The 20,615-nt window shown below is 41.2% G+C and overlaps 1 protein-coding gene across 1 annotated transcript; it reads right to left on the reverse strand.

Moving 5' to 3' along the window:
- Positions 1-14,442: 14,442 nt before the first annotated feature.
- On the reverse strand, positions 14,443-19,074 carry LOC136446945 (uncharacterized). The gene is made up of 7 exons (XM_066445613.1): positions 18,942-19,074; positions 18,243-18,378; positions 17,401-17,685; positions 16,988-17,061; positions 15,807-15,893; positions 15,170-15,263; positions 14,443-14,706 (listed from the first exon to the last, which is right to left on the reverse strand). The coding sequence occupies exons 2-7, from the start codon at positions 18,370-18,372 to the stop codon at positions 14,600-14,602; spliced, it is 777 nt and encodes a 258-aa protein (XP_066301710.1). The 5' UTR covers positions 18,373-18,378; positions 18,942-19,074; the 3' UTR covers positions 14,443-14,599.
- Positions 19,075-20,615: the final 1,541 nt, after the last annotated feature.

A 20,615-nucleotide genomic window follows, 5' to 3' on the forward strand; every position in this document is an offset into this window, starting at 1 on the left:
GAAGTGTTGATGTCACGGTGCTTTCCTCCGTCGTTACCATCACTGTAGGAAACTGAGTTTCTTCGATAAATGTTCTTTGGTCTGCCACAGTACTTTCTTTAAATGTTGTCTGCATTACAGTCACACTTTCTGCTGTTGTTTGTGATGTAGGTTCCATGTGATTTTCTCTTCTACTTCTTCCCTTTGGTTTGACTGTTTTGGAGGATGTCTTTTGCTGTCCTGTTTTTGTGTAGTTTTCGGTTCCAATAGAAATCAAATCTAAAAATGCTTTCTTTTTCGTTGAAAGACTTTCTCTGTACACTACGTCTTGCCCCGCACTCTTTATCGTTACATCATTAGTTTGCATCTCTATCTTCTTCATCTTACTTTGTACATCTTTCCATGTTGTTAGGTAATTTTGAAAAAGATCCTTATTTCTATTTACAGACTCATTGTATGTATTCCTCATTCTGCTTACGCCGTCTCTTTCCGGTACATTTACATTCCTATCCGTGGCAGTGTTCTCAGTATCATCTGCCGTTTTCCTCGGTAAACCTTTCTTTTGATGATGACTGTTCGTGAGCTGCAGCCTTGCAACTTCAGGATTTGTCGTCTCTTCTTTAGAAGGAGACGGTCGCCTTTCATTTTCGGAGCCATCGAATGTCCATGCGGCATTTTGCTTAGATCTTCCAGCGAAAGGCACGTCCGCCGTTGTGTTAGTGCCATTCGAATGTGCTGAAATAGAAATCGCAACAAAGATGTCACATTGATCTGACTGCTCGAGATTTGATGTCTTACGTAATGTGTTTTACATTTCCTTGCACAATGTATAATAGATTTCATACTGCATGGGGAATTTCTTTGGGGCATTCTGACGTGATGCAACGTCAATTCTCATGATCCCGCCGGGTGCCCTGTGACCGACACATTGAAAAAAAAAGTGTTACCGGGGCTTCGTAAGAATGTCTTGAACACCTGGATATCTGACGTGTGCATGCCTTGTAGATAACTGATACTGATTATCTTAACATTCACTTACTTCTGTTGCTGTCTGTGAACTCGCCACGTAGTCACTAGTTCCGATTTCCTATTTTGTTCCGATTATGTTCTCCCTTTCATTACATTCCACTCCCTTTTGTGAGTGTAGGTGTTTTTCTCACATCCCTCTCCCCTTATGTCTTTTACGTTCGCGGATATAGCACTTTTTTTCTTTACATCCCCCCCCCCCCCATTTTTACTTGATTAACAACCAGTTTACAAGTTATTGACTTGTTTTGGCCCGTCCGCCTACCCGCATGAATCCCCGGATGTGTACCCCCCCCCCCCCCATGTGTCACCTCTCCCCCGACAAAAACAACAATAACAACAACAGTTCATTCTCTCTCCCTACCGCCAACTGTTCATCACATTCGAGGTCGAGTAGACACCACAGAATTGAATAACAATCCACGTTTTCCACACAATCACGGTGCGGCAGTTGTTTTAGGACTTTTAGCTTAGACGAAAGACTGTTTCGATGGAATACACAGGCCAACTCCTCGGCTCTATTATTCAACATGCCCCCAAGGAAATTCTTTAACAGACCCCATTGAGTAACACCATGAGAAACGATATTATAAAGAGCGGGGGCTGGTATACAGGCTATTGTTGTTTGGAGCAAGTTAGAACCTCCTTGTTTCGACCAAGGTCTTTTTTTATGAATCTGGACATACAAATTGGTAAAGTTAGAACTGCTCTACTCACGATCAGGTCGTTGGCCTTATAAAATTGCCTTTGTAAGACACACAGTCGCACACGTGGACCTTGACGACGTTACACACAGCTGACGACCTTCAGTCCTCTTATCCTCAGTTCCAAACTGGTCCCTAATCCTAAACATTTCCCTGGTATCTTGTAGATTTTGACAAGCTACGTCCTTACATAACGGGATGTGTCCCTGAGTGAGGCGTCCCATTTCTGATCTGCACATGGTAGGAAGGCCCAAAAGGACATTCTGTGCAACCTCTGAGGAAGAGTCTTTTCGCAGCCTCTGTGCAGCGACGAGGCAGCCTTTTGGCAAAGATATTTGTGCAGTCTCTGCGAAATTCTCAAGTTACGAACCCTTTGTGTAAAAACATAGCCCAAGCCTCTGCACAACGACATTTTACAAACCAGAGGAACCGTCCTCCTACCCAGTTTCATGGTACAGTGAACGGTCCCTGTTTTTGATTTATTGGTCTAGTAGTCCCCCATACGGGGCCTGGGTGCCAGACTGGGTGGCCAGCACAGGCTACTCTCCAAGCAGAGGTTGGTGGGGAAGATCGTGACCGTTTTATCATATGCCCCGTTTTTCGTCCGCTAGGCTAGCTCCTTCGCTTCGTTCTAGGACCCTCTAGAGTTAACATGTCCCAAATGTAACCTCTACCACAGCCTCTGTGAAGATTTTTTCGGGACCTCTATGCAACAACATTTTCTGATATGTAGTGCACATCAACATACGGTAGGGGGCGTACCACTTTTCCCAAATGCATCAACTACTGTTGCAACGCGTGCGCTACACATGTATCAAATCATGTCTGTACGTATAACAATGGGTTTGCATTTATGACTAATTGCAAGTACGTGGTACATACACATGAGCAAGGAGGTTTTCTATATAAAACATAATTGATAGGAGTCACACATGTGACAATAGACTGTGATCGACATTATTGTAACAAGGCTACTCAAATACTTTTGCTGGCTCTATCTAGACAAGTTGTATTCTTCAAGCAGAGATCGGGGGGTAAGTAGTGGCCGGGATTTTAACGTCTTCCTCACTTCAAAGTTGCCGGATCCGTGTTAATCCCCGGGCAGTAAAACTCCCTAACGATGAATTGATGGTACACAGGGAGGGGCGGCGACACCGATTCTGAAATAATAGCTCCGCCCTAATGAGTCTCTAATGCGTTATGCGAAGAGTGAGGAAGACGTTGAAAATTCCGGCCACTACTAATCTCCCTATCGTAACCTCTGCTTGAAGAATAGACAAGTTGGGTTTGCCTTCTTTATTGGAAGCAGAGAGAGACGAAAATTAATCTCCAAGCAGACCCCACGGGTTGCAAAGACCGTATCCAACTGGAAGAAGGAGTTTTTATGGTTGCCATAAAATTTTCTTTCTGCCAGTTGGATACGGTCTTCGCAACCTATAAATCTGCTTGGAGATTAGACGAAAATCCCCTCTTTTGATAACAGACAGTACATGGCCACATAGGTACCGGATACAGACCGTAGATCTACCTAGGGCCGTAAATCGACGGGAAAACAAACAAACAAACAAACAAACAAACAGGCAGCTGCTGCTTTACACGTTCATTCGATGTAGTCATGTTGTATTTTCTCTCTTCTTATCTTGCTACACCGTGGGTTGGATTCAATTTAGTGTGCAAAGAAAGGACCAAAATTGACTTGAAACATCATCCCAGTTCTAAATCGAGTACGTTTTAAATTGTCCTTGGGGAAATGGCGAGAACAAAGTCCTTATATGTTAATCTTAGGGTGTAGAAGAGCAAGCTTTTCACATTACTTGCTGGACCTGAATCCACTGAGGATAACTTGTGTAACCGATTACCGTCTTGTTGCGTAAGTTGTTAACGCACCTGTGCGTGTTCTGTACTGTTAGTATCGACAAGATGCGAGAAAAGCTTCAGTCGTGGATTTGAATAGTTTTTGTTTTCAAAACAAAAAGTCGAGGTCGGCCTCTAATTTATTTTCTACAAGTGAGTGTTGTGTTTTCTGTTGCGGGTCTTCTCAGAAAGGTACGGTCTGTTGACAACGTAGACGATGTTGTTCCCTAGGGACTTTAATTACTGCAAGTGATCGATGTGCAAATGGAGTGGATTTTTCCCAAACTCAAGCCCCTTATATCACACGAACATTAACCGCATGCATTGTGTATGTGTAGATCAAAACAATGTACCATTCAGACAGTGTTCATGACAGACAATTTCATACAACTACTCGCAAATACATGTAGAAAGTCAGACGTAGATTAAGTAAAACTATAGCAATCAATCATTGTGTTTCGCTACTACTTTCTGTCAGCTTTACCAAGGAGGTTAAGAATCTACAAAACGTGAAGCCGAAGAGATTTACAAATGCAGTATCAGTAATCCTTGAGATGTGTACACTACGGATATCCCTGGAACCTCCTTGGGATATCATTCTGATCTTTAAGACATTCCTTTTTTTTTTAAATGTACCCGGGGAATTATGACAGCTGACGTTACATCACACCAGTCTGAACATCAGAAATTATCACAAATATCATAGAAAGGAAATGAAGGTTTCGGATAGCTGATAGCTCATTCATAAGATAACATTGAGTGTTTTCTTACAAATGAGTTATCATCTATCCGAAACTTTGACGACTGTATTCATGTGCAACATAGCCATTAGTGCAACATTCCACACAACTTTGCTATTTCACACGATATTATCCGACCGAAAACACGAGTTTTACGAAGATACGCAGAGCTGTTTTGCGTCATTAGCGTTAAGCGTTGAACAAGTAATGCTATAGTTGGTAGTTAGAGAAGGAAGCATAATGACTTTATTTGAAAATGGCTATGCTTAATGCGCAGTCCCCCCCCCCCCCATGCACAAACACACGCGCGTGCCCTATCTGACCGTACAGAATGCAGACTGACTAACGCGTCCTGACTCTCGTATATGTCGTGCATTACAACATTACAACAAGCATTTGGACCGGTAACACTTTTTAACACATACCCACAAAGTAGTAACGTCTGATGTTGGTAAAGTGCTCTGTTAGTACTTGATTTCAAACTGAAATTTAGGTCACCTGTGAGACCTTCAAATTAATGACTTTTTATGTAAGGAGCGGCTTCTGAGAAATGAGCGGGCCTTGTCCTTACAGCGTTTACGTCATTAGCATTAAAATCTTTATTACTGCTGTCATCTAAAATTCCTTGGACGTTACGTCTTGACATGGCAAGAAACTATAACCATGTAAATGTACCGGATGCATGCTTAGATGTTTTATATTGAGTTATGTGATGTCATGTTTTGTTATGTATACACGTATATCTACCATAAATTAAAAAGCTTTTACACGATGGTCTAATCTGGATTTCGTTGTTTTAAACTCAAGTGAAATCCTCGCATAAAAGAGGATGATTTGATCAGGCGACAACTTTTCGAAAAGTTTTCTGTGAGCTACAAATTGGCATTCATTTATCATTCCGTGGTTGTACGTGTAGTAAAGTTCGCGCGACAGGACCTAGTTTACATACTATGATTTATTTACAGCACAGTCTGCAATGCCCCCCACCCACTTCATACACGCACCACCCTCACAAAACAGTTGATACACAGATATTGTAAAATTTTACGCCACGTACCTCTGAAAAGGTGAACAGTTTTCACGGCGATGAAAGTACAGGCGACGACGGCGACAAGATACACCAGAACTCTTCTCCACGGCCATGCCGAGTAGGACTGCAGCTTCATCTTTCAATCCTCCTGGAAATGGCACGGAAAACATCCTATAATCCACGACAAGTGAGAACGTCTCTCTTTTTGATTATTCTAAAACAAATACGTAAATCCATGCTGGTAGCCAGACTAGCATTCGCGTTACGATCCAACCCCGACTGATAAAACAACCCTGAAGCTTCGTGAAAGTAGGCCGAACCAAAACCTGTTTCTCAAGTGGTGTGTTGTCAAGACGACCTATTATGTGACGCTTGTAATTAAGCCCAATCATAGACTATTGTGATTAAATTATTCGTTAAAAGTGTGGCAAAAACGAAGTATTTTTCAGATTTGAATGCACACTTAAAGGAACAATTTTAAGTACGCAACAGGTAAGATGTGTAACATTCAGTATGTGAGGATTCAAAGTTGGTAGTCATGCCAATTTCTTTTTTTTTTCTAGACATTTTTTTCTAGCCAGCTTTTCTAGCCAGTCGTTGCGTAGTAGACAAATGAAAGCGTGGAAAAAACTGCTTTTCGTTATCTTTTCTTTTCTTTTAGAATTCCTTTTTCCCTTTTAGATGTTTGAGTATGTTCGATTTAGAATTATTTTGAATATTGGCGTACGGTTTGCCGCCTCTACAATGTATCCCTCCCGCTATGTGATGGTATCGTCCACTGTAGGATACTGAGAAGGCATGAACAGGTTGTGCAATGTACAGGCACCCTGGGGCACATTTTTAGAGCCCTCAATTTACATAAAAATACCTGCATTTGATAGGCTACAATTTTGCAAAAACACCAAGAAAGAGTTTTTTGCACTACTTCGTCACTATTTTCGATCGGCTTTTGTGATGATTATCATAACAAATCGACGACCGAGAGTGGTTAGCGCATCATATGCTTATAGGTGAAGAAGTAAACAAATGTGAGTTGTCTAATTAAGCCGGCGTAGCACAGCAATAAAAAAAATCTCGCCAGACGAGTGATTTTCGGCCGAAATACACCCGGTTTCGTCTCGATCTCTGCGCCGTTTTCAGTGATCGGCCGATGTTCGCAGGACACCGAGCCCCGACCAATGGTAACAGGGTAGGTTTTCTGACGAAAAATACGCTCGATTCTGTGGCGATTTTGAAATTTAGCGACCCTCTGGCGATCAACATATAAAGTCGATGGCAGTTTGACGCTAGCTTAAACTATAGACGTTTCTTCATCATGCACCTGTCTCCAGTTTCTGATTCCTTAGGTACAGGTGCCACTGGTACATTCTAGCTCGAGTAGGCTTTGGCGTTTCTAACAGGACACGAGTCAGAGTCATTGAAAGTCATCCAACAGGAAAGTCTGTTCATCCATGTATGTTCGCATGAACAAAAATCTAACTTTCGCAGTTAAAAGTAGCGGCCAAGCAGCTAACACTTGTGAAATTCGTTAAAGTTTGCGCTGAATTCAAACTTATTAAAGCAATTTACAAGATATCCTGGTGGAAGAAAAACGAATACAAATTTCCCTTTAGATCAAAGGATTGACATGGATTTTATGATTATAAGTAGGTGACCTCTATAACATATTCCTGATCTCTGTCGACAGACTCTATCGCGTCCTTAGCTTGTTACGTGGAATTCCCTTAAACGTTGCTCTTTAAAGCCAATTGCAAGGTTCCACAAACAATCTTCAACTACTGAAAATCCAGAGTTTTACTAATGAAACGAGTATTCCTGTGTATTATTGGTTATTCGTGAATGTAAAACAAATCTTACACCATATCACATTTTACAAACAATCTACTACAGTGTTGGACTTAGATAAATGTTGACAAATCCTGTAAAATCGAGCTGATATCGGCAGGTATTCGTAGTTGGGCTTGAGTATTACCATGGGCTAGTCATGAATATGTAGAAGCAGACTTAGTAATCTCTCGTTATCAAATCTCGACCCCCTGGAAACACCGTAATAGCTTGTAAAAGACAACACTTTTGAATCAGGATCGTTGTAGCAAGTGTAATTTCAATATTGTTTTGATTTTTTTTCCCTTCTTTTAACCTTCGAAATGGAGGAGACGAAATGACAAACTGTGCTAACTGTGTAGAGTTACAGTGACAGATCACGATACCTGTAGAGAGATTATTTATCTTACATCACAGCCCTGTTCAGCCATGTGACAATTATTGTCACTGATGTATTACTTTGATGACACATGTCTTCGCTCTCCTCCGCTTAGGTAAATGGGGTGGAAAATGACAGAGGCCGTATGTACGTACCTGCTCAAAAGGTTACGCACCAAAACAGGCTTCTCTGACGTCAGTCCTTTTTGTGTTCTACATTATAATGGCTGATCTACAGCTGCGTTGGTCAGGTGTTATATATATATATATACGTATTAGCCTGGAGCAAGCGTCCACTAAACGGGTTCACACAGCATTCTTTGACACTATTAAGATATATAAGAAAACACCAGAGTAGATACTTTAAAACATGGTGAGAATGTGGGAAAAGAAAACACTGAATGAATGAAAGGTTTATTTTCTTATGACAGGACAACGGTATATCCTGGCAGCTAAAAGACCGAATTAGGAGGTTTGGTATATGAAGTAGTGATAAAGAAACAACGTCAAGGGAAATAAATGCACTAAGTCACCGAAATTTAGGGGATCCACCTCCCCACGCCGACCTTTTCGATTCCAGACCATGGTTGGCAGCTAGTCGTTAGCAGGGTCATCTGTGATTGGGAGTTGGTCGGGGAAGTTTCCTACGTGTCTTTAAATGTTGTCTGCGCCAGCCGACTATAAACTTTGAGAAATCAGTCGTATTATGCTTGGATACGATTAGAGGAGTGAACTGGGGAACGGGGGAATAGGATAAGATAGGATCGATTCCAGGCTGCTCAAAACCTTGGTTGGGCCGCGGTCGGGAGAAAAGCCGTGAGAAAGTCCCGAATGTCAGTGACAGGGGTTTAAGTTTAACCCACAGGCTTTCAAAATTTTGATAGAAAGTGCAATGATTGTGCCAATCGATTCTTCATAATTAAGTGAACCGCCAATGCACGAAATAAACTTTTTTCTCAAACGAAATTGTCTAACACAGAGACACAGCACACATTGAATTCCACGGAGCTTAAATTGGATAAAACCAGCAGTTTTATATACATCATGAAAATGTGACATCATCATTTGTTAGTAAAAATCTATCAATTCATGTTGCTGTTTTAACTGTACTTTGTACAAAAACCCATGTACCCTTATCTCTCTTAAATCGTTCTGAGTGATAATTATACTAATTATACTGTCTCGAAAGACGAATAACAGAACCACGAGTCATACATGCATGAGAATACAACATTTGAGTTGTCTTAAACACTAGCCTTAAAGGTTCGTGGTGCTAAAGAAGTTACGCATTATTGCAATTCCAATACTGTTGCCACAACACGCTAATGTAATCACTTGCTGTGAAATCAGCGCCTATCCGGAGCCAATGATCATTATCACTCGTTTGCCCTAGATAGTAATGTGTTTACTTTTCGTATACGGCGAAACAACCAATGCCCCCCTCCCCTGCGCTTGAAACAGTACTACTATGTTCTATCCTCCATCCCTATAATTATTTGGCCAACAAAAGAACCTATAATAAAGCTGTAATTGACTAAGAACAAAGGTGCAATCCATTAGTCTTTTGTTCACAGTAATTATATGATTAAAGCCCTGATTATACATTGTAGGTTTTAGTTATGCGGGCGACCGTTTTTTGTTCTTTGATCTTCATGATAGACTACTCTTTCTTTCTCTCTTACGTCTAGATTCTATCCTGAGCAACATTTCTATCCTTACCCTTAGAGGGGAGAATGAATGTTCGGTACTTAAGAAATGAAGTTACAGCTACAAAACTGTTTATCCGTTCCCTTGACTATTACGATAACATTGATTTTGGTATTTAGGTTGCTCCACCCTCCTAATTTCATGGTTACTGGTTTGAGTTAGTAATCTGGTATGATCTTTCTGACCGACTTTGTGGGTTGCCACAGAGAGAGTTGAGTGAATTTTTCATCTGAAAGTCTACCCTGTCATATTCGACTTAGTTCGGGGACATCTGAACATCGGCCGATCCCTAAGAATCGCGCAGTGTTCGACAAGACATGACAACGATCGTAATACCGCCGACAATGTCTTTTAGAGCTCGCAGATCGACTCTTGGGGTGATCTTTCCTGCTGTTTGACGCACCCTAACTTAAGTGCTTCAGTACACCTATACACACCTTACTAGTCTTCTCATTGCACCTGTGTCGTTGCAGCACAGACAACAGATTATCAACAATCACACCCAATTTCACCGCTAGTCTAGCCTGCAGCCACACGCATCGGTCCTTACACAACACTTTTTACTGACATTTACAATGGATAAGCCTCTACCAACAGTACTCTAGAAAACAAAATAATACCCCTATGAATGTCCGATATCATCACATCAGTCCTTATGTAATGGGTGAAGCGTTGAAAGCATATTTTAATAGCTAGGGTGATATATTATATAATATCAAAATCATATATTAGTAACACTCAGTTCTTCAACACCGGCCGTATACAGTCGGTATTGAAACACAAGTATGGCTATTGACACTAGATATCATGTCAGATATGATTTGATATAATGTACTCTTTGTGTATCATTTGTGTGATGTGCTGTATGTATTTGTGTTTGTGTGTTTGTGTTCTTTGTGCGTGTGTGTATGTGTTTCTTGCGTTTCGGTGTGTTCCTTTGCAAGTCTTGTTTTATTTATGTTTGTCTCTATGTGTATGTGTGTGTGTGTGTGTGTATGTGTGTGTGTGTGTGTGTGTGTGTGTGTGCGTGTGTGTGTACAAGTGTGCATGCGTATATGTTTCATAATTTAGACGGAAAATTAGAAATTACGGGGAGTGCCCTTTCCTTATCATAATGGCCTGACCAACAGATCCACTAAATTGTTCCTGTTTTATCTTTTCACCTTGAGATTATCTAAACTACCTTACGGAGTGTCATCTCACTTCAATGTTCTTCAGACGTACCCGACAGAATCTTGATTTTTGTTAGACATTTTTCAGAGCGGACTTGATGATACATTGCGTAGGAATACATTATTCACTTTTGGCATGGCCTTTAATCTTCTACATTCTTCATTTATCATTGTCTCTGAAGGGCATGGATTCGGGGACACGGATATGAGTAATTTCTTGTTGTTGTCTACTCATGGTAGAGAACTTTAGAATACACTTCATTTGATAAGGTGTGAAAAACACCATACCAAGCATTCCATACAGATATAACATCTCAATGCCCAAAGGATTAGCACATAAACGAGTTGAAAATGTTTGTTCAATTTTGAGAGTAAGATTTCGCATTGTATCTTTACGTCGTGTAGTGTACGCCCGGTATTCTGGACTTGTATTCAAGTACCCTTTGGTCTGACTAGAATTTGTCAACATTTAATCGTACCTATTCTAAGTTATGTATGAGTGCAAACTCACAGTCAGATTGTGGTGGCAAGGTGGCAAAATGGTGATGTGGTTAGGGTTGTTGACTTAGAATCTAAAGGTCCTGGGTTCGAATCTCTGGCATGCCCCAGTGGTGCGTCTCGGGGAAATTAAGGCACTTAAAACCTATTTCCCTACTCGACCCACGTGAAAATGAGTGCTGATATCTTCGGTTAGGATGTCCTCTTTGATGGAACGCAAAGCCAGAGGTTCCGTGTTTGAAGGAGAAACACTGGCACCACTGGCACCAAGAGAACACTGAACAACGCCATACACTCATACAAAAAAATGAGGGGCCTATGCCGGGGTTACAGTCAGGTATCTAGGTTGACATCTTGAAAACTTGACAGTTCCTTGATATGTCAATTCTTCAACAAACATGGTACATAGCAATAGATGACTAATCTATTACATAAAGAGTAAACGATGAGTGTTAATCCACATCCAGGTAATTCTGTCGAAGAAATAGTTTCAGAAACTCTCTACTTACCTGCTACTCCATTTTCGTCTTCAGAACTTGTCGTCCACAGAGATGGCAGATTTTCTATCGGTGTGGCCTGGACATAGCTGCATTGAAGACGCCGGTACTAACACTGACAGTAATAATCGTTTGGTGATCTTTGTCTGTTTCTTTCAGACTGGATCGGCGGACATAATGCGAAAATCACCACGCCTTTGTCTCTTCAAGAATGTCAGCAAAGCAATTAGAAACAATTATCGTTTCTCAACCAACATGCCATTTAGATAAGAAAATCTGTCATGTGAAGAAGCTCAAATTTGGAATCGTGTGAAGAAAAACTGGCAAGTTCTTATTCTGAAAGATTCGTGCCACTGTGAAAACGTATCTATCATTCGATAGATGTAACGTTATGATACAGTTTTCTAGCCTGTGGTTATTGCATAATACCTTCATGGAGTTTTCAAGAGACAAAAATCACAATTGTCTCTTGAAAATAAGTGCAAAGGGTACTGAAAACATATTTGAACCGTTCGACGCACTAGTACATTCACCAAACATAATGAACAGAACTTGTAGTGACTGAAGTAGAAAAAAATCTCCCAGATTAGTTTTTTTGTGTCCCCATTAAAAATGTCACGGAGGGCATTGTGGGCCAGCGGTGCATGTTTTAATGTGACTGGCTGTCAAATTGTTACTGTGCCACTTATTCTATACAAAGGAATGTTCACGGGAAAAAGGAAGTAATCGCAGCAATTATGTCTTCCACCGTTTCATAACTACCAGTTTTTAAGGATAGACAAATGGTTGGCTGCTACCAATTTGACAAAATATGGTGAAAATATCCAAATTTTTTCGCGCCATACTTCTTTTGAATGTCAAGTTATTACTTTGAGATCTATCTTTGTCTAGAGTTAGAACTACAGAATGCATGGTTAAACTGCAATGGCCGTAAGCGACCTATATACGAACACGTAAAAGGCGCACAATTTGCAGCGCCGTGTATGTGGTTATCCCTTATATCATAATATTTTCACAGCTAACTAATGTACTTAAGAGGTGCATACTTTTTTCTTCTAGTGTGATATCGAATCGCACGTTATATGGCGATGTTCGTGTTCTCCAACAATGCCCTAGCTTAACAAGGGCTTTAGTCGTTAACCTTTGCCCGAGTCCGTATTCTGTTGAAAATTTAAATTCGGAGAAAAATGCAACGTTTTATGTTTGTTTTACTTTTGCAACACTTCAGCCTATTGTATAACATTGTCTATATGCCATCCAGTACAATGCAGGTCAGTGCCCTATTCCTACTGAAAAGAGTCGGTACTTTTTCCATTTCAAAGTACAGGATCGGAGATAAATACTCGATAAGAGCTCGTAGGCATGTGCATCGGAACACTTCAGGTAATGAGAACAAAAGCAAAACTTTTCTCCTGCCTAGAACCAAATTCTCAATAAAAGATTCAGCGGATCGAAAAATGGTGATAGGCCGGATTGGAATTTCAGATGACGCTTAAGGCAATCTGGGGTCAGCAGGGGTCATCCAAGGTAGCAATTATTGGCTGGGTGACCTTTGCAAAATTGGAGCATATTCTACAGAACAGTTTCTTATCTTTTCTACGACAGATTCAGTAAATGTAAAAAATTCGCCACGGAAATAGCAGATAAAGCATGCTATAATCTCCTAGATTGCAATCCTGTGAAGACTGACAACCAAGGGGTCTCTCCAGATTCTGGTGGCATAATGAAATCCCAAAATGTTTGTCAGAAAAGACAAAAAAATAGATAAGTGGGTAATCCTAGTTATTATCTCGGTACTGTGCTTGATGTTACACTTTTGGGAACCACAGTTTTAACATTTACCATCTAGTCTCATCTAGGGTAAAATCTTTCTTTGCTTGTTTGTTTTTCTGGAAACGGTATAACTACGTTAACATAAGGGATTTATCACACTAACCACTCAAGTCAAATTCTAGAAATTTAGACTTGCGATTCAAACTTTGAATTCAACCTACAATTGACTCCATATGCTATTTAGGGATTTGCAACATGCTATTACGCCTAGCCTGTGATGACCCAAAAACTTTTGCCATGACATTTAGACGCACATTTAGATCTTTTGACATTTCAAACTGTGTCGAAGCCCTTAGGCCATGTAAGCCCTGCATTGTTATACAGTGTGGGGGACCTCGACGCGTAAAACAGGTCTTTAGATTTTATCTTTAGACAACGGAATAGGGTTGATTCTGTGGATATATCTTAATCCTTGACACGAACAGAAAACGTCCACAAAGCAGGTGTCAATACCGGTCATTCTTGGAAAGCATTTCTTTCAAAACGGTGACTGAAAAATGCATTGGATGGAACATTATCGCGCTGACGTCATAAACAAAGTTTCGACGTTTTAATGGATTCAACGTTCTCCCCAAGCGTATTCTCAGCGTGGTTTTTTGGTTGAAGCATACATATCTCTGTCTATTTTGCATCTTTTAAGCTTCTTGATGTACAAAAAAAAGGATATACAGCTTTCACAGTAACCACGGTCGCATTCTATACTGTCAAGTATGAAAAATTCGCTAGGTGGAGACCTGTGACCTCACTTCGGGCAACAGACATACTAGTAATGCTACGGTCACAATTGGAAGAAAAAGTCCCCACCCGGCAGTTTACGGGTTTACTTTGCACTTTGTACTTTGCATGACCATACGTGGCCCCGTGGGACACCCTGCTTTAATTTTCTGATTTTACTACATTTCTAGTGGTAGAAGTGACAATGCATAAGTGCACGCATTCAATGTTTTCACTCATTATTGTTTGTTTTCGTTCTTCATGTAACACTTTGCTTTGTAGAATTTTTCAGCGCGGCGCACCAGCTTCACAGGCACGCGACGGTATGCTCACATTTATGACCTGTACATTGTACACGCTATATCTGACGGATAAGGGAATCAGGATTATGCAAACAGACCTACGAATACGTGTCTGAATACATAGCCTAACCCTTCCTAGACGTAACTGACGTAGAAAATGAAGAGGCATTATCAGACCCAGGTTACCATTGTATTTTGCTTTATTTCCAAGTATACGAGAGATACAGAAAATTATTGTCATTGACCTTGAAGGAACACCACCACTAAGATTACGCGAAGTAGTGTCTCAGATGTAGTTCAGTCGGCAGGAAATCTGCTGCCTTCTCTGTGAGCCCTCGTGTTTAGGCGGTGGTGCCGGCTCCGAAGGTGTTCGTAAAGTGGTCCGTGACGGAGCCGATGATGTTCTGGGCGTCCTGAACGTAGGGGTCGACAACCCCAGACAGATTGTCTGCGTTTAAAAAAAAGAAAGAAATGGTTAAAATTACAATTATTTCAGCTGAAATATCGACGAAAGAAAGTGGCGTCCTTTTCAGCGGTGCCCTAACGACCAGGAAAATTAACGAATAGGTGTGGAAATGAGATTTGATTTCTCAAAAACAGATGAGATGAATTGATGAATAGGGTCGCTTTTACTCGCTATTTATACACTTGAGAGCTAAAAAGTCTTATCACATATCAGTACATGCATGGTTATTGGACAATAAACGTATACCAATGTAAGAGAGATGATCATAATTCATAAAGATCATAAAACTGTAGGCGGCGATAGATAGATGTTAAGGAAACGTATTGATGGTATCGTTAGTGTACGCTCATATTCGACAATCAAACATTCAAATTTAAAAGACGATACTCAACCCATAAAAGTCATTAGACTGTAGACAATGATACAAAGATGTAACTAAACTTACTGATGGTCTGAGTGACGGAGTCGGTGACGTTGTTAATGAAGGTTTGGCCGTGATCGACCACCTGGGCACCGACAGCTGTGGCGGCATCGACGAGCTACAAGGAAAACACAGTGATGCTTACCGATATGTTGATTAATATCTACTCCTTTGCACCAGACTCTTGATCCATAACAATACAATAGAATGCAATACAATACAGTACAAGAAAATTGGATTACAAGAAAACTCCAAACTAAGAAGCTAATGAATGTAGTGTCGTCAGGATCTCACGTAGAAATCAGCATCAGCTGGATAATAGCATTTAATTTAATGATAGTGTTGTAAGAGGACAGTATGGTAGGGCTTTAAAAGAGAAAACGTAAATTTGCGACGTTTCTCGTCCAATATATCAATACTAGTACCATAAGGTCACTGTCGGTGCCCATACTCAGTGAAATCATCATTTCTAAATCATTATTGTACGTGTTGGGATGACGTAGTTTGCACCTATACTTTAGCAGTCCAACAATGATAATGTCGTCTTTCAGTCTTCTGAAAGAGGTTAGACTTGTGAGTTATACCGTTTAGAAGCATATTCATAAGACAGTGCCGCAAAGACTGTAAAGCTACATGTAATTTGTATATTCCGATCACTGACCTGATTGAAAGCCAGGGCAGCCTGGTCGATGACGGGCTGGAAGATGGTAGCAACACCGGTAGCAAGGTCGGAGAAGAAGTCACGGGACTGAAAAGAAAGATTAATGTAAAAAATGAATACAAATGCAGTTGGAGGTCAGCTGGAATGGTTTGATAGAACTGTGCACAGCTGCCAGAGAAACTGGTTCGGAAAGAGGGAGAATATTGCTCGCTAGGACTAAAACCATCCACTTAGACGACAGGCGTCGAAGAATATTGAAAAAAGATAAATATTGAGAATCTCATTATCATCTCTTTGATAGCTAGATACATTAGATACATGATGAAGGTAGTTAGGGAGGCAGATAGATATATAGGTGGATGGTAGGACAGGAATATATCATATCGTAATATATGTAATATACCACATAGTATGAACTTTTACGAGGACAGAGTTCCAACAGAGAGGAAGTCCGCACATTCACTGTTTATTTATTTATTTATTTATTTATTTATTTATTTATTTATTTATTTATTTATTTATTTATTTATTTATTTATTTATTTATTTATTTATTTATTTATTTATTTATTTATTTATTTATTTATTTATTTATTTATTTATTTATTTTGATTTACCACATTTTGTGGAATGATTGACATAACAGGTGAACTATCACCTTTTCAAGATGTCATCCCAGACCGGACTGTAAGATTTGGACCATCGCACTACTCTTTTTCGAAAGGTGTGGTGGGTTCTTTAACGTGCGCGGGGTGTTGCTCTCCCCAAACACGGGACCTCCATTTAACGTCCTATCCGAGGGACGTCCCTAACCCTAGATGAGCTAGGTACTCATTTACACCTGAGTGAAGTGAGGAAAGTCGTGTTAAGTGCCTTTCCCAAGGGCACAACGTCGGGGCGCAAGTTCGGACATGTCTCTGGGCGCACCTGGGATTAGATCCCGGGACCCATTGTTTGACAGCCGCGTGCTCTACAGTTGCGCCACACGACGCCAATGTGAGTTTGGTAAAGGATGTGCCAAATTGAATGTGAATTCTAAAAAGGAGATCTGCTGCTTTGCGGACAGGTATGTGTCCAGTCAGCTGCCAAACTCAGAGATAGATAAAGAGTTATAAAGAATAAAGCCTACAGCCACTCATCAGTGGACGATAATAATTATTATTGTCACAGTTGTAGTCTTACCATCCTCAGGGCCATCTTGCCGCTTGTTGCAGCGATTGCGCGCTTGGCCTTGCCTTGGTTCTTAACCAGGAGACCTGGACAAAATATTGAGGAAAAATAATAACACGAAATGTTTTGACAATGTAAAGGGTGCTTGACTTTCAAAGAAAAACAGGCGAAGCAACTGGGCACGAGTGCAAAGTAGGTAGACAGCAAAGTCATGTTATATCTGCAAAGTAGGCGTTACGATTCCTTGTTTGAGGCAGACGAGGCAAAATATCTTAAGATTGCATAGTAAAACTTTCGGTGGCATCGATACCATTCGTTTGCCTCTAGGTTATGCTTGCGACCAGCCATGCAGTTTGTGCAAAAAAATTGAGGCTGTCAACAGTTGCCGAAGATTAATATGATCACAATATCAAAGGGAATTTTACGCTTGGTGGTGGTGATAGCCTGTGCAGGGTCGGTGGTGGTGGTTCCAAACAGAGAGTCGATGGTGCCGGTCAGGGCATCCTGGACGTTCTGGATGGCCTGGGTGGTGTGCTCCAGCAGGGACTGGACCCCATCGTTGATGATCTGTCCGATCTCGGTCTGGAACTCCTGACGCTTCCTCCTGCCACTGATCAGGCCGGCGAGCGAATCTCCCAGATTGGAGACCGCTTCTCCTACCAGCTGCTGGGCGGACTGGCCGAGGACAGGAACGTAGGTGTCCAGCAGTTCTGAAAACAAAAGTTTTATCAGTGATGGAGAAAGTATTTTGCAATGTCATGCCCGAAGGCTAATTACATGGTAGAAACATAGGAGACATACATGTGACAATGGACAGTGATTGATATGATCGTAAGAAGAGATCGTTTCAAACACTAGTGTTGGCTACGTTGATGAAGGTTAGACATCCAGGTAATAAGATACGCCAAAAATAATTACTCAAGCAACTGGATAAGATTTTGAAACAGTCAGACGTTTCAGACAGTATCCACTGTCTTTCGTCAGTGACCAACTAGTGTTGGCTATTTCTAGAAAAGTTAGATTCGCCTTACGATTTGCCTTGCCGTTCTTCCGACATGGCATGGATATGGATAACGATTTTGGACTTTGACGCATAGATCTCTCTTGCCTGTTGCATATCGCTGTACTGTTTGTATGTGTGTATTATATATATATATATCTATACATACCCAGGACCTCTCTGAATGGCTGTCACCAGGAAATAAAAGAGCCATAAAAAAATTAAAGATATACAAATAAAAAGATTAAAAATACATAAACAACTCACCTTGTGCGGCGGTCTGGGCAGTGCTCAGGATGCCGTCCAGGGCAGCTGTCGTGGCGGCGGCCAGATCGTCAAGAAGGCTAGCCTGGGCGCCCCCGAGGCACAGCAGAGCGATAACGATGAACGTCTTCATAATGATCTGAAAGACAGCGTTGATATTGCGTTATGTAACGCCTTGATCTCAAATGCACGGCCGGGCACATTCAAATTTTCCAGGTTTGTGGTTGAAACATTTGGCACGTGTATCGGCGGTTGTCCGGTAGGCACCTGTCTGTTGCCGTGACGGTGATTTGTGGGGTACGGCATGGTGCCGACTTTTTTTTTTTTACTTCGCTTTTGGACAGACAATGACGACGTGGCAGTGCGCTCAAATTTTTCATCACTTATTTTACCAGTGCCACGGACAATAACCCATTTTACACTTGGGTGGAGTGAATTTCTCAAGGGCACAACATCAGTGCCGTCGCTGGGCTCTTAGCCGAACAACCTGCCGTTACAGCACACGAACCCAAGGAAGACTGGTTCTCACTGTCCTGTCCAACCGCAGAAACGTTACTTTGGATATTGGCAAATAGATGTTAAAATCCAAGTTTTAGATAGAAAACGTTTTCACGTCGCCATCATTCAAAGGATTGAGCGGAAGCTTAGAACGTCTTGGCAGGAGACATAATAAAGGAGTAGAGATTCAAACGTAATACTTACTGTTTCACAAACGTAGTTGAACAAGATGATCAAGTCCCGTAACTTTCACCGTCTGATGTATAAGTAGAGTGAGCGACGTTGAACGTCTTCTGGTTATATAGAAGTCCATGGAGCAGCTGTGAACTTGTGCGGATGTCACACGACCTTGGGGTAAACTTTCCGTATCCGGCCCTCCTATACGCGACAGTTAAGCCTTCCGTATCCGCCCTCCCTTGTATGTTGACGATGACATTGATAAGGTAATTACTTTGCCGTATCTCCTGATATCCGCCGGGAGGTCTCGTTCAATATTAGTATACTGCAAATATGTGTCGCTACTGCTATCTACGATATCATGAGATGCAAGTGTTGTAAATTGTTTTTCACTGAAAAGCAATCAGCTACACATCTCTAAATTGAAGGTTACAGTTAATAGTTAAGAAAATTAGATTCCCTGAAGACGCAGGTATCTTCGTTTCCTAAATTCATTCATAATGAAAGCTCATCTGTGTTGGTAGTAATCATAATATAATGCTTAACTTTCTTTCAACACTAAGGTATTCACGGATCTAATTTTCGACGACCACTGTCGCCTTCTTCAGGATCAATAATGACCAATCACTGCCGAACGTAAACTCGCGAGAGTTACAGACACGTGACTTTATTGACACGTGTCATTGCGGATACGTGACGTCAGTAATAGAGGTATAAAGGAGGCAATATACATCAGGGCACTCCAGCCATCACTCAACAAAGATAGTGGACGTTATTAACTTCTGGCACGTTTGACCAATTACTGACGTCACGTATTCGCAATGGCACGTGTCAATAAAGTCACGGTCGGTAACTCACGCGAGTTTACGTTCGGCAGTGACTGGTCATTATTGATCCTGAAGAAGTCGATAGTGGTCACGAAAATTCAATCCGTGAATACCTTAGTGTTGGAAGAAAGTTTAGCATTGTATTATGTTTCATTCATGTTTAGTTAAACATCACCTCCCTTCCTAAACTATCTGAGAAGATAAGCCTATGGAGAATGGCCCAGGCTGGACACTGCCTCCGACATACCGAGCTGATAGCCAGTCAGCTTGTTCTCTGGGAGCCAACAGGGGGAAGGCGGAAAAGGGGCAGACAATGCAAAACCTACATCAACAACTTAAAAAGGGATGCTGGGCCCAGTGACATCATTACAGCAGAACTTCGCTCAATGATGGAGAACAGGGCTGATAGTGAAAAAGAATAACCCATTGTTCCCCGTGTTGACATCAAAAAAGATGTCCCCATTCAAGGTTTCAAGGTTCACCTACCCCTTCAACCATACATGCAGCTAAGTTTAGCAAACCACTGAAATATTTCCTAATTTGTGAACACTAACCTCTTGATTAAGCAGCACCGCACTGCTTTTTATAGGGGCTTCAAAGGCACATGACCTAGCTTGTTAAAATCTTGTGCATGAACTTTGACCTGAGAACGTCACAGGGCCGAGGCATTGCGAGAAACGATGCATATGAACGCACACCAATCCACTTTAAACAGTTACACTGTCTATATATCATACGCATTCATGATGAAAATATGGGTGCGTTCATATCGTTACGGAATGGGAAAAACTTGCATGTCTGGTTTGGCTAATTACTGTGAGTAAATTATCAGTATGTTACAGTTGGTAAGGCCAAACCACAATGATATTGAGCG

This window comes from Branchiostoma lanceolatum, chromosome 13 (assembly GCF_035083965.1).
Source record: "Branchiostoma lanceolatum isolate klBraLanc5 chromosome 13, klBraLanc5.hap2, whole genome shotgun sequence".
In the NCBI taxonomy this organism is placed as follows: Eukaryota; Metazoa; Chordata; class Leptocardii; order Amphioxiformes; family Branchiostomatidae; genus Branchiostoma; species Branchiostoma lanceolatum.